Raw genomic sequence first — 27,402 nt, 5'->3', positions numbered from 1 at the left:
CTGCATTCAGTAAAGTTATTCTTCCACTTTTATTCTTATTTTCACTCGCAGCATAACGAGAATTGTTTTGGGGTGTCTTTAGCTTGCAGAGCAAGTCTATTCATAGTTCATTAAATAATAATGAAATCATCATGTATAGTATAATATAATCATGTGGTTTAGTTCTGATCGTCAGTGGTTTTCGTTTCTGGAAGTTTGATTTTGGTTTGTTGTTATCATGATTGTTCCACACTGATTGCAATACTTCGATAATGTTTATGTTCATATCTTATCATTTTAAATACTGTATACTGCTCTGGTTTTAATAAAAATAGTCGTAATAAATTTAGAAAATATATATGACTAGTTTTAAGAAGAATAAAAAATACCATATTTTTGAATATTATCTAAACAAGTTTGACAAACAATGTTGAAGAAATTAATAAAAAGAGACAGCTGTGAGAAATATGTTTACAGAAATTGAAGGAAAGAATAAATTAAAATAATAAATTAAAAACTTTTTGTATACAACAGTTTAAGTACAGTATTATCTTAAATTATTATTACTTTCATAGCAACTTTTATACCTTAATATTTAATTGTATTTTCAGAAATTATCAGAGAATAATAAAATGGGCCCCATATTGTCCATAAGTTTTTTTTTTCATGAATTGTCCTTCTTTTCACTACCTTTTTTAAAATTCAATCGATTTTATTTGCCATAATACTTGAATCGATCTTCAGGCAATGTCAGTGCAAAGAATGCTTTGTCTGCACAACGAAAAAACCTAGTCCTAAGGTCAAATATTTGTCCTTGAAAGGTTATTAAAATTAGCATATTAATACCGGTGTTGATTCTCTTCAGACAAACCGGGAACCTGGTACTAAAGTTGAAATGCGGTTTTTCTAAGTCACTGCAGACGACAGAGATAGGTGGGGGGGGTATCATATCGTACCGTGAAAATCATCTACACCTGAACTACTTCCCAGGCATTCACTTTACATAAGGTTACTCCCACAGTATGTTTGTAACCAAGCAGAAATACTGTTCACTGTTAGTTCTCCCGTTATTTTTTTGTTGCAGATGTCATAGTTTGATTCTTTTGATAATCTGTAATTCATTTTGTATGCACTGCGGAAGCTAAATAAATAAATTTATACTCGTACTTTCCAAATCAGATAATACTTACTTGATGACTTTAATCATATGCAGACCCATTTCTATACAACAGTGGGCATGGTCAGGACGAGGATCTGGTAGTCCACTTACACAGTAATAGCAGTCACCCAGTAACTTAATTCGAAGACAGTGGTTTTCCTGGGATGGCGAAATTAGAACAGTACAATAGATAAATATCGTTTAATGAATATTGCGATATATAATAAAAATATTGTGAATTATTGTATACCAAAAGATTTGCAGAAAGCTTGCTACAAATGCCTACCCTATTCAGAAATATTAAACAAACTAACGATATATATGAGTCACTTTGCACTTCCTAAAACATCTTTAGCGAATAGCAGAAACTCCTTTCCATCCATTAATACAAACAAAATACTATAGTTTTGCTTGGTTTATATGACAAAACAGAGTATTTTCCTATAGGTTTCCTTTAGACATATACTTTTACACTCCTTAATACTCGTAAGTAGAGAACGATTGTCTGCACCTTCAAATAAAGACATTCGAATATCTCCATGCCACTTATGGCATCGTACATAGTATTACAAATAGCAACTAAAACAATTTCATTTAGATATTCGATACAGTGACTTCACTAGGATAACACTTTCTTATGTGGATTCCTTAAGTAGAAGAACATATCTGTAACATCTTTGAGTGAAGACCACCATACTTGCAGATTAGGATACAACAGAAAGAAAACAAAGAAAGGATTTTGTTTTTAATCATAGCAAACAACACTCATTTTGCCTTGGGTGATCCTCTTCATTATCTAAATTTCAGTTTCTGTTTTTATCATTTACGTTCTTGTTTTATTTTATGCAATGACAGGAAGGTCTCCCTCTCTTTCCTTTCTTCCTTTCTGCTTCTGTCACTGCCACATGATCTAATTTACCAGTTATGTAAACAACAAGGACTAGTAAAGTCAGTAAAGACTTCACTAAAATCGACCACAAGAACTAAAACTATGATAACAAACAATAATACGAATGCTAAGATTTAGAGTCAGTTGATTTCTGGCATAGGCAAGTAAGGTTAATCTTTTCTGAAACCCTTATTTTTAGTGAGCAAATGAATATATATATATATATATGCTCGGTTTTTATGCAAGAGCATCTTCACATAAGCTAAAGATTAACCATAATAATGCAATTTAAAGACTACGCGGCTGTAAATACGTTCGCGACCATTACTTTAAATGTAGTGAGTCCGTGATGTGCAACAAGGAATCACGCTACATCCATTTCCCATATTGTTGTTTTTGTTGTTGTTGTGTGTGGGGAGGGGGGGGGAATCTTTTGCTCAAGTGTATTTTTCTAACTATTGTTTGGAGGGGAATTTTAATAATTTGAAACTCGGCAAGGACCTTTCTTTACAGTTTCCGAACAGATGAATATCAACAGATATTCATGATCTGGGAAAACCTGACTTGCCTGAAGAGTTATTAAATTATTCCGACTTATTAAATTTAACACATTAATACCGGTGGTGATTCTCTTCAGTTAAAAATGGGAACCTTGTACTAAAGTTCAAATGCGCTTTTTCTAAGTCACTGCAGACGATAGAGATAGGTGGGGGCATCATATCGTACAATGAAAATCATCTACACCTGAACTCTTTCTTAGGCATTCACTTTACATAAGATTACACGTACAGTCTGTTTGTAACCAAGCAGAAATGCTGATCACTAGGATGAAGTCATCTGGAGAGCAAATTTAGTCTTCCCATTATATTTTTGTTGTAGATGACATAGTTTGATAATCTGTAATTCATTTTGTATGCACTGTTAATGGTGTCTGGACTAGTAGTCAAGCCGAAGGTAAAATGGTTCCAAAATACTTCAATATTAATTGTCCCTGATCGCCTTAGATTTGAATTTTATAATTTACAGATTTTATTTTATTTCTGTGTTCGCTGTAAACAAGATTCGTAGCTTTAGTTTTGCCTTCATTCAGTTTAAACTTGATATTATTATTAAATTAAATGCAGATTTCCAGATTTGCATTTATGTTTTGCGTGTTGATCTCTATATACTTCTGATACGCTTTTCAGTTGAACATATCTAGTTTTCATTTCCTCGATTTATTTTGTCGAACTGTTGATAATAGACAGAGTATCGATTATTTTGTTATATAATCTTTCTAACATTATTTCAAGTCAGTGTGTGTCTTTTAATTTATTCTTGTTCAATAAATCTGTAATAGCATGTAGCTTGTATTAGTAATCTCAGAAATGAGTGAGTCATTATAGCCTTGGAGATTTATTTTCTTTCTCGAGCGCTAGTCAGTACTGGAAAGGCATTAACTGATAAGAAATTTCGCTAACGTTTCATTGTACCGAGCCGTTTTCGATTGTCTCCAAATTTGCAGGGGAGTGTCCAGTTCTTTCAAGTGCATTTTTGAATAATTCGCTGAGATCTTCGCTGTTATACAGGTGTAATAGAGTTGTTAATTTCCTCAAACTTCTGTGAGCGACTGTCATATGACGAAACAGAGCTGGTGCATAATACAATCGTCTGTTTGTAGGCTGACTTACCTTGTATGCTGATCTATGGTGGCTATTGTCGGGCAAAATGCAATTTTGTTAGGCTAAATTTATGAGACAAAACATTATCATCACCTATATAGTAACGTGTTGGCTTCCTGTTTGCGGTTGTCTTGACTTTGACTGCATTAGACAAAGTGTCCTGAAGTATTCTGGGCGAACTAAATAGAATAATGTCCCGGAGGTCAACAACCGAGCGAGGCACTAGCATCGACTTCAGGACACTTCGTTCCATATGATCATACAAATGTTAGTTTGGGATTCAAATCAGGAGAATTACGATGCTGGGGGGGGGGGGGGATACCGAATGCTTGGATATGTTATTTGAGTTATGCTTGCACAATTGACCGCGAACCTTGTGAACGTGGCAATGCTATGCTAGAAGAGTCCAGATCCATACTGACATATTGTCACCATGTAGGAAAATACCTGGTCCAAACAATCCCCAGGTACTAATTAGCGGTGAAGGTGTGTGTGTTCAGTGGGGGATAGCAGAACCCAGGAAGGTTCATGAGTGCAATACTAATACCAGGAGATATCGCCCATACCGCCTGTTTCCGGTCAACTGTGCAAGTGAATTTTCTGGTTGGCCAGAAACAGGTTGGCGGGGGGGGGGGGGGGGTTAATGTTTTGGCTCATGAATATGTATTTTTTTTTTTTTTTAGAAACAGTTTGCAAACACAGCATATGCAGCATTCTGTAGTATATGAACGTTTATAATAGTTCACAAGTTACATTATTGAACTAAAATATGCTTTCTGTGGGGAAACTAAAAAAAATCAATAAAATCTGCTTCTGGAGTCACTAAATGCCATCTAAATCGATTTATCCACTTCAAGCTGTTTTATGCTGATAGATGGGATTATTTACTATCTTATCATATTCGTATGGTGTCATATTTACTTATTGCGTAATTAATCTTGGTGTATTAATGCCTGGTGTTTTAATCATGATGTATTACATAATAACACTTAATGATTATCGAATGAAAATAACATGCCTCAGTTTTTCAGAGTGCGATACTCACATTAGCTAAATGATCAAACCTTGCAAAGAGATCGTTCAGGACTTTTACTAATTCCTGAGCAGAACATCTGGATGCAAGAGCTGTGAATCCTTGGATGTCTGCAAACAAAATGCTGAAAAATAAATAAATAACTTCTCAAAATCATAACATTATTAAAAGTGAATATCCTTCTTGAAATAGTATGATAAAATAAAACTAGCCAAGTTAACTTTCACTGTTATCATCGAAATAAATTGAAGAAAGTCAATTTGAATTTAATTTCATTAATGATTATCCATATATTTCAATAGTATATCTCATTATCTCACTTCATACTGAATATTTTGAAATATTTTCGGAGTTTTTTTTCTGTAGAATTCCCACTTCATTGTTTTATCCCTTCTAATTTGAAATAACACTAAGGTGCAAGCTCAAGATTTCAGGAATCAGGAATCATAGCTACTTAAAAGAATCACCTATTTCGGATGTTTCCCAAATAGGATAAATACTGCTTGGCTCAGATACTAATAAACCAAAGAACAATATCATATGTGGATATGTATAGATATGACAGCAAATGAATACCATGAAGGACAGTCACCATTGTTTTTTTCTCTCTCTCTCCCCTTATAGCTGCCTTCATTTCTGAGATATTTGAAACTCACTTATAGTCTTCATAATGTCAGCATGATGCAAAGAACTTTCTCGAGCACCACCCCTCTGGTCACCTGACCAGAACCTGTAAACTTCAATCAGGCTTTCTGCAACCTGTGATGTATGCTGTTTTTCTAACACATTTTTATTGCTTTATTAATATTTTTCCATAATTCAGGAAATATCCAGTTCTTTAAACGTTACAAAATACCCTGCGGATGTGCGGATTGATTGCTGTTAACATCTGAATAGCATGAATTTCCATCTCTTGTAATAGGTACAAAAGTTCGTCTTTCAGGTGGTTTGATATAACCTTGTCTAAAATCTTTCTTATAAATACATGTACGCTGGTCATATCAGGAATCATGGCCAAGGTTATGTATATTAATATCTATGCGATGCTAATACATAACTTCTTGTTCTGTGACATTGTTGCGCCCATGTTCGTTTGTACCCTCAGTTTCATACTGGAATGAGTTGTTAGACTGTCTCGGTGGTTTATAAGCGGTCATCATAGCTAATATTGTGTTATTATTTAAAATTGTGTTATTATTTAAAATGGATTGAAATCATGATGTCATTCTCATGAGAACAGCATTCCAATATTTTAAGTCTCCGGGGTATCTGTATGCGGAAACAACCATATGCAAAACCTAAGATTTTAACACATTAATATAATAACTGTCATTTCATCCTGTCATATATACACAACAACTTTTTTTCACCTGAAAGAATTAACCATTGTTATGAAGGCATATGTATTTTCTTGTTGAAAAAAAATCCGATTTTTTTTCAACAAGAAAACCAAGTTTGGCAGTACAAGACATTTCGGCCTGATATGTGCATTCAAGAATCCAATAAATTGTATAATCTCAAACTGGCAAATGGCTTTGCTGACGAGTAATCTTCATTACTCTTTTTTCATTCTCAAAACCTTGCAGTACTCTGATGATTCAGCTTTCAAGATCCTCCATAACGAATGCCTTAAACACTAATCTCCTTGCCATTGTCGAGTGGGAGTGAGGATAACTTGACGAGTTTTTGTGCTGCCAAAACGCAGTTATGTCTGATTTTCACTCTCCTTCATTTAATATTCTGCTTACCAGGATCACCTTTCTCTTTTTTCGGATTGACTTTTGCAAACGTTCTGTTTTGGCACAAACACATCAAGTCATTTGCCACTATATCTTCCAAAAAGCTTATTATTCTTTTTCTTTCTAAACAATACTTTTCCCCTTCTCAATTCCTGACACTTTATAAATTTCAAATTCGCCCAACCTTAAAATGCTGTTCTTATATTTGCTGCGATCCACATAAGACCTTCCTGAATTTTGAACCTCCCTGAATTAGGACCTCTCTGAATTCTTGATTTATTTATATTGTTCCCACCAACGAAAAGTTATTTGCAAACCTATAGTGCATTTCGTACCGTGGGTGAGCTAAGGATTTTTTTTTCTATTTTTGATAATTATATATATATATATATATATATATATATATAATATTGTATTTTTAATTTATTTTTTACATGGTCTGGAAGCCCTGTTCTAGAGACCAAACATGCAACTTTTTTGAGCAACTTCAGGCCTCCGATAAGCTTGCCGGTGGTCTCACACCGGGAGATGAAATTTATATCCCAGCTAAAGATAATCACAAACATGCCCACGGCGGGATTCGTGCCTGCTTTTCAACCAACAGGCGTTGCTCGGAGAGCGGGCACACTAATCATTCGCCGGCAAGTATTGTATTAAGAATAGACCTATTTACCTAATTGATGATCCCCTCTCTCACTAACTACCTCCATTCGCTTTCCTATAGGCGCTTTATTGTAACATCATGTCTATTCTGTATTTCCATCGATGCTGCTCTGCTAACTGGCCACTTTCCTTCAATCATATTTGAGAGCAGCTGCTAGTCAACCCCCATATAAATACAGTTTAGCTCAAATATTATGGAACGAAATTCTTATCCTCCTCCTAACTTAATTTGATATATCTCGGCAAACAGTTTTCTTTCTGTTACGGTTGGGATCTTGATAGTGTTTCTTGATTCTTTTTTTTTTATATGTTGCGTAAAATTTCTAAACTTCATATTATAGTTAGGAATTTTGGATAATCATATACATTCGTAACCTACGAGCAACAGCTCGTCTAGCTTTCGATATGCATATATACATCTTTATATCGCCGATCAGCCGCGAGAAATCCTCGAACAAGCTCAACATGTTCATCTGAAATGTGGATCGTCTTGTACGGTGATGTTCACCGGGTGAGCTCGCCCTGCAATAAATCCACTGAGCCATCTTACGACAGTACGTTACAGTAGGCACTATCGCCTCGCAGTCTTACCTCGTGCAACCTGGACGAGGTAACAATCTTGATTCAGGATCGTTGTTCTAATCTTGTGAACATAAGTTAGAGCAGTGGTCGCCAAAGTGGTCGATATCGACCCCCAGGAATCGATATAACATTGTTAGGGGTCGATTCGGGCTGAGGGGTCTACTGGGGGTCGATAGAAAAATATAAGACATCATTGTATGGGTAATATTTAATTCGGTTAACTTGAATTACCTTCATCCTGAATGACAACGCAATTAAGAATGAATCGTGGGAACAGTGACATGAATAGGACTTGTAAGATGGAGCAAGGTCATGAAAATAGTTACGGAGGCCAATCAAGTAGGTCAAAATGACGTATTTACCAATAAACGGATGTCAGTGGTTCCCGCCTGGCCGGCGCGTACATGGTTTCAGTCATGTTAATTCCATTTTAACGAAACAAAGAAATAAGCTAGATATAGAATTCCGTGGGGATTTAAGGCTGAAACTTATAATTTTAAACTCAACATTTCTAATCTTGTGAAGAGTCACGAAGCACACCCTTCACATTGACAACGTTAGTAAATTGTATACTAAGTTAATAAAAGTTTTATTTTCATTATTTAAATGAAGGGAATATTAAATCCCACATTATTTCAAAGCCGAATAAGAAATTCAAAGATCGGAATCAAAGAGTTTCATGCCGAATCTGGGATTTAATATCCCCTTCATTTAAATAATGTTACATTGCCGAAGTGAAGCCCATTGGCTCTTTTATTTAAGTCTTATTTTCATATATATAAGGAAGATTGTATTATTGTTATTTTGTTATCTAAAGTAAATTTTATATTTTACATATTATTTATTCCTTTTATCAAATATGTAATGTTAAGAAGGACGTCAAAAACAAAAACGTATCCCTTTGACGTTAAGCCAATATAATAATATATACTATATTATACATACAATAAACACTGTAAATATAAAATAAACAATCTAAACACTCATAAGCGTCTTTTTTGCTTGTCCTATTATAATTACGTAATAGTAAAATAGAGAGGGTCGATGAAAAGTCAAGAAACTCTTGAAGGGGTCGACAGTCAAAGAAGTTTGGCGACCCCTGAGTTAGAGTTTTGCGCATGAGACGTTGATTTTAACCACTTCTCCACGCAAGGACACTTTTTAGAATGGACTGTGTTGCCTTGTGATCATGTATACAGTACAAATAACTAGCGCCTCTATCTGTCAAAAGTAACATTTCAATTACCAACTACGTCTCCTGACAGTGTTGCTACTAATTTATTTATAATCTTCGTATACAGAGAAGATGATAGAATGTTAGAAGAAGAGAATGTTACTATACACAGAGCATTTGCATTTTATACAAGAGATTAGATCTATTGAAGACAGTTATGCTAGAAACCATTACCTGAAATCAATAATTTATACATTTATTTTGAATAGAGATTCCTCATTTCTGTAGAAAAATAAAGATTCTTTGATTAGAATTTTGTATTTGTTTGAGTTGGTTCCACTTCTTGTTATTAAAGGTAGTGTATCGAATATATTTGCGCTAAGTAATTATAATATTTGTCTGTTATTTCTTTATTTGATTTAGAAACGATATATATTATGTCCTTATGTCTACTAAAGAAAACATCTTGTTTGATATTTATACATATTCATTATCGTTTTTTAGGAATAACAGTAACCTATAAATGTATAAATATCTAAGGGGTAGTATGTTTAGTGTGATGTATTTATTGCACCTCGCAGTATCATTGTATGTGTTTCTAGTTAGAGTTGAAGTGCTTTGTTCTGAGTCTAAATTAGAAGTTTCAGTGTAGTACGATAGATTTCTTCTGATCTTAAAATACCATATTGTAGTGTGCTTTTAATTCACGTAGAATAGAATATTTTTAACATTTTTAAATTTAAGAATCTATTTAGGTAGTAAAGTCTGTTCATAATCTTAACTAACATAATCCTTACTTTGTTTACGATATCGGTGATGTGCGGGTTCCAATTTAAATTACTATCAATTTTTAATCCCAAGTAAGTTATTACATTGACTTTTTCTATTTATGCACAGTTGCAATTTGAATTTGATCTGTATTTCCAATCATGCAAAAATAATTGTGCAGTGAAGTTCAGTTTACTTGTATTTCGCAAATTAAAATTTATACATTTAGCTTTTGAGACATTCAAACTGTGCTTATTTGACTGGAACTAATTTGTTACTTTTAAGAGCATTCACTGTGGTTTGTATTTGGTCGGCTGTGTCCGATGAGAAAATTAGGACCGTATCATATGCAAAAGCGTTTATTTTACTGGATAGTTTAAGATTTCAGAAGTCATTGATATAAATACTAAATAAAATTAGTTATAAGACAGATCATTGTGGTACACCACAATATATCGTTTTTGGACTGCTGTAGTAGTTGTTTATTTTTGCGATTTGTGATCTAGCATTTACATAATTGTTGAACCAATTTAGGGCAATACCTCGTATTTCTATGACTTCTAACTTTTTTGATTAAAATTTCCTGTAATACAGTGCCACAAGGTTTGTATAGATCTGAAAATATTACTAATGTTAGTTTATGGTAATCCAGGTGGAATAAATTGTGTTTGTAAAGTTCAGCAAAGCATGTTCTGTGCTAAACGTTTGCTTGAACCCAAACTGATTCTTTGAAAATAAGTTATTTTTGTCCAAGTATTTCACGTGTCTGATTTTTATCAATTTTTCTGATATTTTAAGATAGAAGGGAGATTTTTAAAGTTATTTTCGTTTTTCTTTTTTGTAAATCGGTACTATTACACCCTTAAAATCTAATGGAAACCTGCCTGTCATCAGTGATAAGTTAAAAATGTACATTCTGGGTTTCATAATGTTTTGATTGTTTTTAGGCCAGCTATAACACTTTTGATTTTATTTTTGCAAGTGGGAAAAAGATATATGGGGCTGTCAATTCTTTTCGGAGTGCAATTTAAAAGTGTAGGTTTAATATTCCTTGGAATGCTTTCACTGACCGTGACAAATTGATTATTGAATTCTTCAGCTGATCCTCTGTCTCCATTTTCTACATTCTCACTGATATCTTTAAAGTGTGGGATGGGTGTTTACGTATGTCTTTGCTGATTAATTTATCCACGAGCTTCTATCGTTTTCTGGAGTTTCCCCTGCCATTTTAAGAATTAAGTTTTGTAATACTCCTTTTGGCTTTCTTTTAATTTATAATGTATTACATTTCTAAAGTTCTTTGCATAATGCCGGAGAAGATTCTCCTGTAGCTTAATGGAGTCGAACAAATTTTTTGGTGAAGTCATGGTCATTCACTGATTGTTTTTTTTTTTTTTATTTATGAGGTTTAAATTTATTGTTTCCGTGAAGTTGGGGTTTTGGGTGGAACATGCTGTCTAATTAAATGTCAGATTTGCTTTATATTTTGACTTCTAGATTAATTTATTTTTGCAGTAATTTCTGTTTGAGTTTCTTATCTGCATTGAAAGATGGTTTGTGTTCTTTTGCATTAATATTTTTAGTTTTAAAGTTATAATTTTTATGGTAATCCCATAAACTAGAAATTGTTCATCCTGTACTAAATTAGTATTGTGTCTGAAAAACTCTGAGGAGAAAGAATTTTTTAATTTAAAATTTTAAGAAAAACATTTTAATATGGGATTTGAAAACGTGTAGATTGTATATTTCAAGAAAAACATAAGAGAAAAGTCTCTTCCGAAAGAAAGAGCATTAGAGGGTATTAATGATGAATCAAAAAATGTGTTCAGTGAGTTTCCAGCTGACATGTCAAAGAGTGTTGAATTGCTGTTTCACGTGTATTATCAGATTTTGAGGAGATCACTGTGGCGGTGGTGGTAGGGAGTTTATCGATTGTATTATCTAATAAGCAGCGAATCTGGAAATATTTATAAAAATGCAAAATATGATAAAGTGAGCAGCGTCTGTATTGAAATAGAGTAGAGTAGAGTAGAGTGAATTGGTAATACATGGGTTGTTAATAAACATAATTTATTCTACACTGAGTCATTTTTAGAGAGCTCTTAGGTACATCATCCGAAATATGAGAACGAACAATATTCAGTGTTTGGACTGATTTCTGATATTTATATAGAATTATGAGCGGTTAAGAGGTAAAGTAACATCTTGAGCGAAAGTGAAAAAAACTTTTTTTTTCATGCTGAGAAGGCGATATTTTTAATATGTTTATTCCAAAAAAGATTTGCGGTTACTGATCCCAAGAACAGAAAATTTAATCTTATCCAAAGAACTGGGGGTTATCAAGACAGGAAGAAAACAGTTATTTGTTGCAAGAAATAAAACGGGATTAAGTTTCACTGGAATTGAAATTGACGAGATTAATTTCAATTCTAGCAAATATTCAAGACTTGATATTCTGGATGTTTTGGAGATTTGTATAATGCATGGTTTGTCAAATGAGATACGAGGAGTATAGTGCACTCTTACTATGAAAACTGTATATTGGATTTGCAGTCATCTGCTGTAGGGCGTTGATATATAAAAAGAAGCGGGTAAGTGAAAAACAGAATCTTGTCGAATACCATCATTAGTTGAAAAGTTTTAGGATAAAGATAGCTCCAGCAAATAGTTGTAACTGGACGTAATGTACATACGGTTGCAACAGTGTTGTAGAAGTCAGGTGCCTTCTGACTTCTGCAACTGGAATGAGAACTCACCTAATATAACAGGAACTTATTTCATATGCGTTAGTACCAACTTAATCACCTTACTTAGATATATCAAGAGAAACCATGTAAGATTCTCCTATCCTGGAATTTTTCCAGAAGTGGAAAACATAAGCAAGATCATCAGTTAATCAAACATAGCAGAAATGGTACTGTCGATCACTTATTATTAGTGAAAGGTTTTAAGGTAGAGTAGAAGTTTAGTATTAATGGTTTCCTCCACTTCTTTAGAAGGAACTGAAGTGAATAAAATTGGATATAATCAGATGGCAAAGATTTGTTACTCTTCTTAGGGTTGCATTGAATATGGGATAATTGCAAGGTTGGAGGATAATCAGTGGAATATAAGACAATTATGAAATCTATATTAGCGAGAACTTTAAAGATAGCGTAAAAGTCGAGTGTTAATAATTTTCTCCGTTATTTTTTTTTTTAAAAAAAGAACTGAATTGAGTGAAATTTGACGGTAATTAGATGGCAATGATTCACCATAGGAATAGACCGAATTTTGGAGTAATTAAAGTTGCAGAACAAATGAATGATAATAAAAAGGCGACAAAAACGAACCTCTTCTGAGTCATATATCACCAGAGTAAACGGAGAAATGTAATGAGGATTAGGGGAATGTTTCGTATCCATATCGGACAAGATTCTTCTGATCTCTTTTTTTTTTTTGGCAAAAATAATCAAAAGGAAGGACACTGTGTATTGTGTGTTTGGAATGGCAGAAAGAATATTTACTAAGATCTATACAAAAATTTGAAGAAAAGTAAGAAGCCAGAAGATTGGTTTTCTCTGTGGATAATGATAAAACAGAACTATAGAACAGAATCTATGCGAGTGCAAAAGGGGTGGAAGCAGGGTTTAAAAAAGTTACCCTGAATAACTTTTGCAAAAGAACAGAACTTTTGCCAATTGAACATGATGCACGTTCCTTTTTTATCCCTTTCAGATTTTCATTCTGAGTGATAGCTTACATTCTCATTCTCATTTACTCTTATTAATTTTTGTTTATTTCCCTTGCTTTTTATAGCCTTGTCTTTCCAATAGTAAACGTAGTAAATAAAGAAAGAACACCTTTCTATTCCTCAAAGGAGTATATGGCACTCTTTCAGCCCAAACCTTTGAAAATCGGTAGAGAGTCAGTCTCCTTCTGTCACCATTACTGAAATCAAGTGTAATTTCGCTTCACGTTAGATGGAGATGAAGTGTTTAATCTTCCTAGTATTCATTATATGTATTATTTGGGATCTATTGCTGTCGATTTTACTGAGTTCGAAATACGAATACATGTTCTGCATCAAATATGTCTGAAAAATAAGATTTAGAAAACGTGTCTCTATTTGTTAGCTAGAAAAGAATCTGTTTTCTTTTGTAGATCTAACGTAATGAAAAGGAGTTATCAAATCACGCATAAGCTCTACTACTACGACGACTACTACTAGTCTATTATAACAACTACTATGACTGCTAGTACTATTGCCACAACAACTACTACTACTACTTTACTACAACAAATGATTTTTTTAAATAATAAAATAATAAAAAAATAAAAGAGGCAAAATAATAAGTTATTTTGCCTCTTTACAAGGCCTTGATAAGACCTCACTTGGACTATTGTGCGCAGGTCTGGTCTCCTGGTTTCCGTTGTGATTCTGATATATTGGAGAGAGAAAGTACAAAGGAGAGTGCTAAAATGATATCAGGATTGTGGAATACTGATTATGAAGATAGATTGAGAATTTGTAGACGGCAGACACTAGCAAACAGGAGAAAGAGTGAGGGGGGGGGGCGTTGATATGATCGAGACTTACAAACTTCTGAAAGGATCATACAGGATTTCAATTGATGGAATTATTCAATTTATGGAGGGTGGGGAAAGGACGAGAGGGCATCATTGGAAGCTGAGAATGAAGGCCGCCAAGGAGGGTGTGAGGGCTAGATTTTTCTCTCAGAGGATGGTGCATGATTGGAACGGATTGCCATTGGATGTTGTCAGTGCAAGCAGTGTGATGAATTCAAGAATAAGTATGATAGCTGGTGTGTGTGTAGCATGTCACCTCCCTCTGACTCCCTGGAGGTCTCTCTTAATAATAATAATAATAATAATAATAATAATCTATTTATTATTGCAATACAAAAAAAAACGCACATCTCTTTCATTTCGTAAACACCAAACATGGATATTTTTGAAAATCTTAGGAAAAATACATTCTTAAATTCTTATTTGATATTTACTGGTTATTTGCAATGAAACGTATTACTGATCTTTTAGTGAATGCGTAAGCAACTATATTAGAGAAATATTTCTTGAAAAGGTTACGTCAAATAACAGAGCCTCGTAGGTAACAACGATGACGTTTTCTTAGAAAGACCTAGTTCTTTCTAAGAAAGAATTAGGTCACCTTAAAAGTTAACTGGTCTCATGTAGGGAATGTCTGATTTTTCCTTACTGAAGCACATTTTTTTCTTCCCTAAAACATACAAACTGACTACAGAACACGTTCATTTAACAGACATAGTATACCGTTCTCACAGCGCCTTTGTTATTTTAGCTATAATTAAAAAAAAAAAAAAAAAAAAAAACAGCAACAGCTTCTAATGGCTGCTTAATTCTAATTTTGTTCTACCTTTCACACACACTCGTTATCCAGTATATATATATATATCTATATATATATATATATACACACACACACACACCCTATATCCAAAAAGAAACCGAACTTTTGATAGAAAATAAAACACAGGCCAATTATAATTATTCAAATCATTTATTTCAATCAATATACTCTCCCTCAGCCTTAGCTTCGATACAGCGTTTGGCACTGTCAATTAATTTGTTAAATGAGTTTTTATATCGGTTTTTGGGATACTGTTGATAGTTGCGGTTACTTGCGCTTGAACTTTTCAATGGTATCGTATCGCTTTCCTTTCATCGGCAAATGAAGTCGGGGGAAGAGAAAGAAGTCACAGGGTGCTAAATCAGGTAAATACGGCGAGTGATCAAACACACAAACTTGATTTTTGCTCAAAAACTGTCTCACAATGTTCGAACGATGAGATGGTGCATTATTGTGCAAAAGTGACCAGTTGCCTGCATCACGATATTCATGCTGTATGCGACGAATTCTCGCTATCAATCGCTTCAAAACTTCGATATAAAACTCACCATTGACCGTTTGGCCAGGCGGAATGAATTCTTTGTGGATAATGCCCTTGGAATAGTAGAAACAAATCAGCATTGTCTTTACTTTTTGACTTCTCCAAGCGATTTTTTTTCGGATGCCCCTCTTCTGGTGGTCTCCACTCAGAACTCTGGCGCTTTGTTTAAGGCTCATACTCAAAACACCACGTTTCGTCATCAGTAACGATCGTTTCAAGGAAGTTTCAGTTCTTACGAGCTGTTTTAATGAAGTCCTTCCAGTGTTCAATTCGATAAATTTTTTGGTCGTCGGTCAACTTGGGGAAAACAAATCGCGAATTTAATTTACGAAGGCACTCTCAGTCAAAATGTTATGCACGGTTGGTTTTGGAATTCACAATTCATCTTCGATCAATCTCACGGAGGACTTAGGATTTTCTTTGATGAAATCATGCATTTATTGGATGTTAACTTCGCTCAGTCCAGTTTTGGACGGCCCAGCTTTTCGTCGTCCTCAAGCGTCTCACGACCACTTTGAAATCGCTTAAACCAGGGTTTCCCAAACTGTGTTCCGCAGAAGGTGAATAAATGTTCTGCGAGAAGTTCTCCGGGAATTCGTCATTTTAATTTTCTAAGCATTTTTCATGAATAAATATTTTATAGTGGAAATGTTCTGAGGAGTATAATATTCGTGAATATGTCGAAAAACTCAGACTCAGAACGCCTAATAACATCTGTGTAGCAAATGTCAGTGACCAAGCCGTGTATTTTTAAACGTGGAAGTATTCATGAATTATCGTTAATTTTCACACATCAAAACCTTTCAACATTTGGGAAAGGGAATACCGTTGTTTATGACCGGTCATAAAAATTGCCTGCAAGCAGATTATAACAATGGGTGGCGTATCCTCTGTTCTGAAAACTGAAGGAAATGGCATCTGTGCAAATGTCAGTGACCAAGGGGCATATTTTTAAACATGGAAATATTCATGAATTATCGTTAATTTTCACACATCGAAATCTTTCAACAATCGGGAAAGAGAATACCGCTGTTCTCAAAACTGAAAGAAATAACATCTGTGTTGCAAATGTTAGTGACCAATCAGAAAGGAAGTATAAAGAAACTTCTTCCACGAAAATTGAAGATCAAGGTAATCTGTATCCGGTTCTCAACTCTAGTAATACTGAATACTTTCTTCGCAAGTTCGTATTGTAGGGTGAAAGTTTCGAAACCGTAGTACTGTGATTTTTTAAAAGTAATAGGCCTGCAGATTTAAATTTTAATTTGAATAAGAGACAAGGGACTTTGTTTAATTTCGGTATTAAGAAATCTCTTATTGAAGGTGTTTGTGACGAAACAGATAGAGTCGTCCACCACCAGCCTGCAAAGCGATCTCCAGGATGTACAAAAGGAGGGAAAACTACCAGCACACAGAAGAAAGAGTCTGCATTCACTCGTAAGTACTTATAATAATATTATAAATTTTTGGTGATCAAAATGGGATATGTCAATGAAAATCAGCACAAATTAATTTAATAATGTTTATGTTTAATTGATGTTTAATTAATTATTAATTAATAATAAAAAATCAGCTAAATTAACAATTAATTATTAATTAATACATTACTAAACAACCAAGGTGTTCCGTGAAAATTTCAGGATTTTTGAAGTGTTCCGTCGTCGGAAAAGTTTGGGAAACGCTGGCTTAAACCACTCGTAAACTTGAGTACGCGATACGCATTCATCACCGTATGCTTTTTGAAGCATTTGATGCGTTTCGGTAAAACTTTTACCAAGTTTAACACACAAGTCAATCGCAGCTCTCTGTTTGAAACTCATTTTCTGACCTTTCGTCAAAACACACTGTCACTCTTGGCACTATAACTCGGCTTCTAATGAAACAAATGTCATAAACAGTTGATACAACACTAACGAAGGTTGCCGCTTTCGACATCAAAAAGATACAACAGGTGGCGCCAGTAGTGTCTTCTATTTTCGATAAGTTCGGTTTCTTTTTTGGACAGAGGGTGTATATATATATATATATTAAGACGCATTTTTACTATCATTTCAAGAAAGTAAACGTTTTACTTCCTGAAACATATTCAGTGCAATGTTAGTGGGATACTTCCATTTTCATATTATTCATGCATGATATATCGCATCATTAAATGCTAATGAATGTTATCTGGTTATGAAGAGAAGGAACCTAATAATGCAAAGGTGTCTCGGAATTATTCGCATGATAGGGGAAAAATAAAACAATGTTTTATTTTTTCTCTGTTCTGATGGATGTTGCATGGATGTTTATTACATCCACCAAGTTTCGAATTCTTTGTAGAAGAACGCTTTTTAAGAAAAAAAGTACATAAATTGAGATTTTAAAATAGAAGCTAACTAACATGTTATTATTATTATTGTCCAAATCCAACCCTACTTGCAAAAAAAAGAGTTAAACTGTGTAATAGCAATTGAAGCCTTCCAAGCACATACCAACAAACAGTAAAATCAACACCTGGCTTGCGACCAGTATAGAAACATAACCACGAAACCACCGCCATCTATTATCTCCCTCAGATAAGCTCTGCAAAGCTTCGAGGAAGAAATCAGAAATGCCTCCCAAAATACCTCCCAAATTATTATTATTATATTAGTTATTCAATAAAAAATATTAAAAAATTCCGTATGATCATCACTGTTAATTTTAGAACATGTGTTGTAAATGCATAATACAGAGGCAAAGAGTGTTATTAAAATTATTAACTGAAATCCAATGTAGAAAAAGTTTGTAAAATTATACTCAAGATAACTATTGTATACATGTGTGTAAATATTTTAACAATGAATAAAAATATTATTTATTAAAAAAAATTATTATTATTATTATTAAACTCCATTAAGAGACATGTCCATCTAGGATGGTAACCGTATGAACTAACACCAAAATGTATTCACCCTGGGTTTGTGTTTGGGCATAAAAATGTGGAAAACCGACTTAAGACTCACAGTTTGAGAGCGACTAAGTCATTGCTGCGGGAAAATGAACAGCAGATGAATTATATACTCACTAATCACTACTGTGGCCAAACCGATAAAGGTACATAACACTATTGGAATAAAACGGTTAAATAAACGGTTAAAACCACAGTAACATGCATGTATTATTGTTATGCAAAGCATAATCTCCATTAGCTCCTAACACTTAGTAGTTCAAATATTCAGTGAAATTGGACAGGTGTAGTTTCATATAAGTCCTGAAATTTTGTAGCGATATGGACCGTCCCAGTTTGGTAGAGCATTTGACGACCTTTAATTGTTCTGTGGAAGGCTAAACCGGACTTATGTTTTCTTTGCTTCTCGACATCATTGACGTATGCGGATTTCCATAAAACAGTTTTGTTCGGAAACATATCGTAAGAGATCACATGTAGTAGATTTTATAAACGAACGTTTTATTTTAATTTTTATTTATTAATTATTATTATTATTATTATTATTATTTTGAGTACATGGCGGGTTCGGTGAACACAAAAGTACAGAGACCTTGCAGATAGGATAGAAGAAATTTTCATGCAGCTTCAATATTGTTGCTGTACTATCTGTCATGAGTTGAATGCATGATAGAGCTATGGCCCCTGCAACGCACTGCTAAAGGATGTTTGGTATTGTTTTGCATTTAGAATCATTTTGGAATAGATTTCCACTGCAGACCTGTAGTTCTCGGTTTCCATCTCTTAATCTTGAAACGCAATTCCCCCCCCCCCCCCTCCTTTTTTTTTTATGCCAGTGGTTGGAAGTAGCATGGGCGGATATCTCTCTCTCAGTACTTAGTATGCTCTTTTTTTTTTTTTCAGCAACAGCTTCTAATGGCTGCTTAATTCTAATTTTGTTCTACCTTTCACACACACTCGTTATCCAGTATATATATATATATCTATATATATATATATATACACACACACACACACCCTATATCCAAAAAGAAACCGAACTTTTGATAGAAAATAAAACACAGGCCAATTATAATTATTCAAATCATTTATTTCAATCAATATACTCTCCCTCAGCCTTAGCTTCGATACAGCGTTTGGCACTGTCAATTAATTTGTTAAATGAGTTTTTTATATCGGTTTTTGGGATACTGTTGATAGTTGCGGTTACTTGCGCTTGAACTTTTCAATGGTATCGTATCGCTTTCCTTTCATCGGCAAATGAAGTCGGGGGAAGAGAAAGAAGTCACAGGGTGCTAAATCAGGTAAATACGGCGAGTGATCAAACACACAAACTTGATTTTTGCTCAAAAACTGTCTCACAATGTTCGAACGATGAGATGGTGCATTATTGTGCAAAAGTGACCAGTTGCCTGCATCACGATATTCATGCTGTATGCGACGAATTCTCGCTATCAATCGCTTCAAAACTTCGATATAAAACTCACCATTGACCGTTTGGCCAGGCGGAATGAATTCTTTGTGGATAATGCCCTTGGAATAGTAGAAACAAATCAGCATTGTCTTTACTTTTTGACTTCTCCAAGCGATTTTTTTTCGGATGCCCCTCTTCTGGTGGTCTCCACTCAGAACTCTGGCGCTTTGTTTAAGGCTCATACTCAAAACACCACGTTTCGTCATCAGTAACGATCGTTTCAAGGAAGTTTCAGTTCTTACGAGCTGTTTTAATGAAGTCCTTCCAGTGTTCAATTCGATAAATTTTTTTGGTCGTCGGTCAACTTGGGGAAAACAAATCGCGAATTTAATTTACGAAGGCACTCTCAGTCAAAATGTTATGCACGGTTGGTTTTGGAATTCACAATTCATCTTCGATCAATCTCACGGAGGACTTAGGATTTTCTTTGATGAAATCATGCATTTATTGGATGTTAACTTCGCTCAGTCCAGTTTTGGACGGCCCAGCTTTTCGTCGTCCTCAAGCGTCTCACGACCACTTTGAAATCGCTTAAACCAGGGTTTCCCAAACTGTGTTCCGCAGAAGGTGAATAAATGTTCTGCGAGAAGTTCTCCGGGAATTCGTCATTTTAATTTTCTAAGCATTTTTCATGAATAAATATTTTATAGTGGAAATGTTCTGAGGAGTATAATATTCGTGAATATGTCGAAAAACTCAGACTCAGAACGCCTAATAACATCTGTGTAGCAAATGTCAGTGACCAAGCCGTGTATTTTTAAACGTGGAAGTATTCATGAATTATCGTTAATTTTCACACATCAAAACCTTTCAACATTTGGGAAAGGGAATACCGTTGTTTATGACCGGTCATAAAAATTGCCTGCAAGCAGATTATAACAATGGGTGGCGTATCCTCTGTTCTGAAAACTGAAGGAAATGGCATCTGTGCAAATGTCAGTGACCAAGGGGCATATTTTTAAACATGGAAATATTCATGAATTATCGTTAATTTTCACACATCGAAATCTTTCAACAATCGGGAAAGAGAATACCGCTGTTCTCAAAACTGAAAGAAATAACATCTGTGTTGCAAATGTTAGTGACCAATCAGAAAGGAAGTATAAAGAAACTTCTTCCACGAAAATTGAAGATCAAGGTAATCTGTATCCGGTTCTCAACTCTAGTAATACTGAATACTTTCTTCGCAAGTTCGTATTGTAGGGTGAAAGTTTCGAAACCGTAGTACTGTGATTTTTTAAAAGTAATAGGCCTGCAGATTTAAATTTTAATTTGAATAAGAGACAAGGGACTTTGTTTAATTTCGGTATTAAGAAATCTCTTATTGAAGGTGTTTGTGACGAAACAGATAGAGTCGTCCACCACCAGCCTGCAAAGCGATCTCCAGGATGTACAAAAGGAGGGAAAACTACCAGCACACAGAAGAAAGAGTCTGCATTCACTCGTAAGTACTTATAATAATATTATAAATTTTTGGTGATCAAAATGGGATATGTCAATGAAAATCAGCACAAATTAATTTAATAATGTTTATGTTTAATTGATGTTTAATTAATTATTAATTAATAATAAAAAATCAGCTAAATTAACAATTAATTATTAATTAATACATTACTAAACAACCAAGGTGTTCCGTGAAAATTTCAGGATTTTTGAAGTGTTCCGTCGTCGGAAAAGTTTGGGAAACGCTGGCTTAAACCACTCGTAAACTTGAGTACGCGATACGCATTCATCACCGTATGCTTTTTGAAGCATTTGATGCGTTTCGGTAAAACTTTTACCAAGTTTAACACACAAGTCAATCGCAGCTCTCTGTTTGAAACTCATTTTCTGACCTTTCGTCAAAACACACTGTCACTCTTGGCACTATAACTCGGCTTCTAATGAAACAAATGTCATAAACAGTTGATACAACACTAACGAAGGTTGCCGCTTTCGACATCAAAAAGATACAACAGGTGGCGCCAGTAGTGTCTTCTATTTTCGATAAGTTCGGTTTCTTTTTTGGACAGAGGGTGTATATATATATATATATTAAGACGCATTTTTACTATCATTTCAAGAAAGTAAACGTTTTACTTCCTGAAACATATTCAGTGCAATGTTAGTGGGATACTTCCATTTTCATATTATTCATGCATGATATATCGCATCATTAAATGCTAATGAATGTTATCTGGTTATGAAGAGAAGGAACCTAATAATGCAAAGGTGTCTCGGAATTATTCGCATGATAGGGGAAAAATAAAACAATGTTTTATTTTTTCTCTGTTCTGATGGATGTTGCATGGATGTTTATTACATCCACCAAGTTTCGAATTCTTTGTAGAAGAACGCTTTTTAAGAAAAAAAGTACATAAATTGAGATTTTAAAATAGAAGCTAACTAACATGTTATTATTATTATTGTCCAAATCCAACCCTACTTGCAAAAAAAAGAGTTAAACTGTGTAATAGCAATTGAAGCCTTCCAAGCACATACCAACAAACAGTAAAATCAACACCTGGCTTGCGACCAGTATAGAAACATAACCACGAAACCACCGCCATCTATTATCTCCCTCAGATAAGCTCTGCAAAGCTTCGAGGAAGAAATCAGAAATGCCTCCCAAAATACCTCCCAAATTATTATTATTATATTAGTTATTCAATAAAAAATATTAAAAAATTCCGTATGATCATCACTGTTAATTTTAGAACATGTGTTGTAAATGCATAATACAGAGGCAAAGAGTGTTATTAAAATTATTAACTGAAATCCAATGTAGAAAAAGTTTGTAAAATTATACTCAAGATAACTATTGTATACATGTGTGTAAATATTTTAACAATGAATAAAAATATTATTTATTAAAAAAAATTATTATTATTATTATTAAACTCCATTAAGAGACATGTCCATCTAGGATGGTAACCGTATGAACTAACACCAAAATGTATTCACCCTGGGTTTGTGTTTGGGCATAAAAATGTGGAAAACCGACTTAAGACTCACAGTTTGAGAGCGACTAAGTCATTGCTGCGGGAAAATGAACAGCAGATGAATTATATACTCACTAATCACTACTGTGGCCAAACCGATAAAGGTACATAACACTATTGGAATAAAACGGTTAAATAAACGGTTAAAACCACAGTAACATGCATGTATTATTGTTATGCAAAGCATAATCTCCATTAGCTCCTAACACTTAGTAGTTCAAATATTCAGTGAAATTGGACAGGTGTAGTTTCATATAAGTCCTGAAATTTTGTAGCGATATGGACCGTCCCAGTTTGGTAGAGCATTTGACGACCTTTAATTGTTCTGTGGAAGGCTAAACCGGACTTATGTTTTCTTTGCTTCTCGACATCATTGACGTATGCGGATTTCCATAAAACAGTTTTGTTCGGAAACATATCGTAAGAGATCACATGTAGTAGATTTTATAAACGAACGTTTTATTTTAATTTTTATTTATTAATTATTATTATTATTATTATTATTATTATTATTATTATTATTTTGAGTACATGGCGGGTTCGGTGAACACAAAAGTACAGAGACCTTGCAGATAGGATAGAAGAAATTTTCATGCAGCTTCAATATTGTTGCTGTACTATCTGTCATGAGTTGAATGCATGATAGAGCTATGGCCCCTGCAACGCACTGCTAAAGGATGTTTGGTATTGTTTTGCATTTAGAATCATTTTGGAATAGATTTCCACTGCAGACCTGTAGTTCTCGGTTTCCATCTCTTAATCTTGAAACGCAATTCCCCCCCCCCCTCCTTTTTTTTTTATGCCAGTGGTTGGAAGTAGCATGGGCGGATATCTCTCTCTCAGTACTTAGTATGCTCTTTTTTTTTTTTTCCTGTAAACAGCACATGTAAAAACTTGTTCTGCTCAGAAACCTTCACGAGAACATTTAGAAATAGGAAATGTTCTAATTCTACTTATTTATTTTTATTTATTTCTAAAAGCATTCGGATTCGTCTACAGGTTGTTTTAATATCCTGTAAATTCCTCCAGTTTTTCCTTAGATCATGTCGTCGACATACCAGATTCTTGGTATCTGGCAGTTCTCTGAAGTTTTTCTATCGCGATATGCCATGCATTTTTGTCACTAGTGAGGAAAGTGATGAACTCATAGATGAATCTTCATTCTGTTTGTAGTATCAAATCGAAAAAAAAAACACAAGTACTGATAGGCGATTATTTTAACAGTTTGATGGTAAATCAGAAGGGAAACGTTCTTATAAAAGATATAAGGTGTCACTCTGGGAATATTCGTGAGCAAGTTCACGAGATCGAGGCTTGCTAGGAAGTCGGATGACACGATGTTAAATCCTTCGTCTTCTCAATGATATTAAAAGAATTTCTCACAAATGACTCAGATTTTTCTATTTGTGGTGCCAGTTATCCATCTGTCAGTAGCTGGCATCCACAATGGAGAGTAAAAGCACGTCAGTGTGTACTTTAGACATGCCATAAATTTTTAGTACCAGTGGATACATGTGGTATTGAGCCCTCATTACTGTTTTTGGAGCCTCCGTAGTTCAGCGGGTATAGACGAAGCCCTTTGATCGGAAGGAACTGGGTTCGGTTTCCGTCCATGACATGAGGAACCTTTATCCGATCTCTTTTGACTAAAGGTAGTTGGCCGGTCTCATACGGAGGTAGAGGGGTTTTTTTACCCGGGTTTCCGGGTAAAAAAACCCTCTATCCTGGTCCTGTGAACACACACACACACGGATCTACAGTCATAAATTATACTTAATCCCTCATTATGAGGGTTCAACCTCTTCTAAGGAACGGGGGAGGAAGGGGAGGGAACCCATATGAAATAAAGTGTTCTTGGACCATTTGTAGAGGCCTTATTATTGATGCTGTTGTAAATGGGTGAATGGGCTCGTCCGGCCGGTGTTGAATAACTGATATACATGTATATATTTAGTCATTAAGTAAATCTTCCATTTTTTTTATGACAATACGTTGGCTTTCATGTGACGTTGCCTTTATTTAATCTGAGCACAACGATGTCTTCATTGCGACAAATATTTTGAAAAGTTGTTATTTCTTTGGAAATATTGTTAAATATTCATTTATCGGTTTCGCAAAATCCGTTTTCTGGATACAAGAAGAGTCTATATGTCTCAGGGCGGAAGTTTTTCCAATTTTTTCTGAAAGAAAAAAGCACATACATACAGCGAGAGAACAGAAGTGAGAAAAACCGGACAGTAGTTTGCTGGCTGTCTTTAATCACCTCTCTCTCTCTCTTTGATACTAATTCCTATTTTTTTGTTTTTCAATCTTTTTCATCACTGTCTCACTATAGATATTAAATAGATAGATAGATAGATAGATATTTGTTTTATATTGTAAACATAACAATCTTATATACAGGATTAACCGGTTTTTGGTTCTCTGCAGTCAGACAGAGAGGTTACATGCTCATACTCTTGTTGAGGTATGTTACATCGAAGTCACTTATAAGGCTAATTACATTTTTTTTTTTAATAAATTAAACCCATTAAGAGTTATTTTAACATGATAACATAAGATCTTATTTTAACATAAGAACATAAATATGGAAGAACATAGAAGTTATTATTGCACAATATTATCTATTAACATGAGAGTGCCAGCTGATTAATTTTCGCACTGTTAAGCACAACAATCCTTCTTTCTTCCCCCTTTCTTTTTTTTGGGGGGGGGGGGTAAAGGTGTCACTTTTATGCTGGAAAGTGGATTATAATGCAGTCGCCCTGCTCAGCCAGGAGTTGATTCCGTGGATTCCATTCTTGGTGGAAAAGATCTAAGGTGTTGTTTTCCCTATGGTGGTGATGCTCGTGTAGGATCCGACATCTCACCTTTTGTTGGAAGGCTGCAGTGAGTTGGTCAGTTGCCTCTCTCTGTGAAGTTGCTGTGCTGTCTGGTCTTGTATGTCTGAGGTAGAAGTTGTATATTACCACTTTTGCGGTGATGAAAAGGTAATTGCATAATGAATGGTTATTTGACTCCACATGGACGAGATTGAAATATTCCTCTTCTGTATGAAGATTACCACAGGTAAGAGCTGCCGTTTCCCGAGTCAAACTGATTAATTTAGTGTTGACTGGGCATTCCAAGTAGATATGCCGGACCGTTCCTAATTGGTAGCAGAAGAGGCAGTTATCTGAGACGTTTGAGTTAAATTTTTGTAATATAGTAGGAGTGGGTAATATATTGTGCCACATTCTCCACTGAATATCTGCGTTAGGTTTGATGGCTCTTGTGCGATATGGTAGATCCCATTGAAATAGTGTTTGATCAGATGATGCAGGATTTTCCAACAAAGTGCTTTGGTTCGACTGTTGTGTTAGTGTGCTGTAGATCTTGTTGGTGTTGCTGGGTGTAAGTTTCTCCCATGAGTTATTGGTTTTTATCAGAAAGATAGGCGCCAAAACTTCTGAGTTTGGAGGGCTAAGCCCCACTTCTGTTATGCTATCAGGCATAGCGGCTTGAAACGCGGCCTTTACGGTGTCTATCTGCTCAGACTCATTCCCATATTCTAGGTTTTCGAGCGAATTTGGAAAGCGCCAGGTGAAGCTTGGAGAAAGAATGTCACCCAAGATCGTCACGTTTCGCCAGCTCCATGGAGGAAAGAAAAATTCTTTCTGAGTGATCGGGCTTCTTACCGTCGTGTTGTGAAAGATGGGTTCCATGAGGATTTCAGGTAGGGATGCTGTCTTCACTGTGTGCTGGAGGTTTAGCTTCTTCCATCGTCGAAGGGCATCTTTGTAGAAGTTTGTTAAATTTACAGGCACTTGAACGGTTGTCATTCTTAAGGTGGTGGAGAGAGAGAGACCTCTAGTGGCAGAAGTGAAAATATACTCAGTGGTGCATTTGTGTGATATTTCCTGTTGTAGGGCATTTATGAGAAATCGAGCGCGGAACGTTGTTATCCTGTTGTCAATGGAGACCAACTTTTGTCCTCCATCTTTGAGAGAAGTACATAGCTGGGAGTAGGAAAGCCAGTTTGTTTTATTCCATATGAATCGATATATGGTTGACTTTATTTGTTTGATGAATGGCACTGGTGGAGTAAGAATCTTTAGTGTATGCCAAAGGACACTGGTGGCTATTTGGTTAACGATTATTGTTCTCCCTCTTGTGGAGGCAGAGGCTCGTATTGCTGCCCACTTTCCTAGAACTTGCTTGAAACGCTTGTTTAGTGTTTCCCAGTTCTTATCCACATAAGAGGGTGTGTTTCCTAGCTAAATCCCCAGGTATTTGTTTCCCTCTGTGGACCAGGTACCAGACATTGGGGAATCGGTTCGGTTTTTCCATTTGCCACACCACAGTCCTATGGTTTTATGTGTGTTTAGTTTGGCTCCTGAGGCTGCCTGATATTGTTGGTATGCCATTTGTATGTTATGAAAGTCCTCTTCTTTGCGGG

The 27,402-nt window shown here is 34.9% G+C and overlaps 1 protein-coding gene across 1 annotated transcript in view; it reads right to left on the bottom strand.

Annotated features, from left to right (window-relative positions):
• Nucleotides 1-27,402, bottom strand: part of LOC150094668 (adenylate cyclase type 8-like) — a 259,683-nt gene that overhangs the window by 97,529 nt on the left and 134,752 nt on the right. Inside the window, exons 7-8 of the mRNA XM_090411618.1 lie at nt 4,734-4,845; nt 1,170-1,297 (exon numbers count right to left, since the gene is read on the bottom strand). Coding sequence (XP_090267744.1) covers nt 1,170-1,297; nt 4,734-4,845 — 240 coding nt within the window. The remainder of the gene's footprint in view (nt 1-1,169; nt 1,298-4,733; nt 4,846-27,402) is intronic.

Source organism: Typopeltis vanoorti, chromosome 21 (assembly GCF_054136105.1).
Source record: "Typopeltis vanoorti isolate ZY-2024b chromosome 21, IOZ_Tvanoo_1.0, whole genome shotgun sequence".
In the NCBI taxonomy this organism is placed as follows: Eukaryota; Metazoa; Arthropoda; class Arachnida; order Uropygi; family Thelyphonidae; genus Typopeltis; species Typopeltis vanoorti.
Note: the sequence above shows the minus strand (reverse complement) of the source record. Positions and strands in the feature narration are given on the sequence as shown.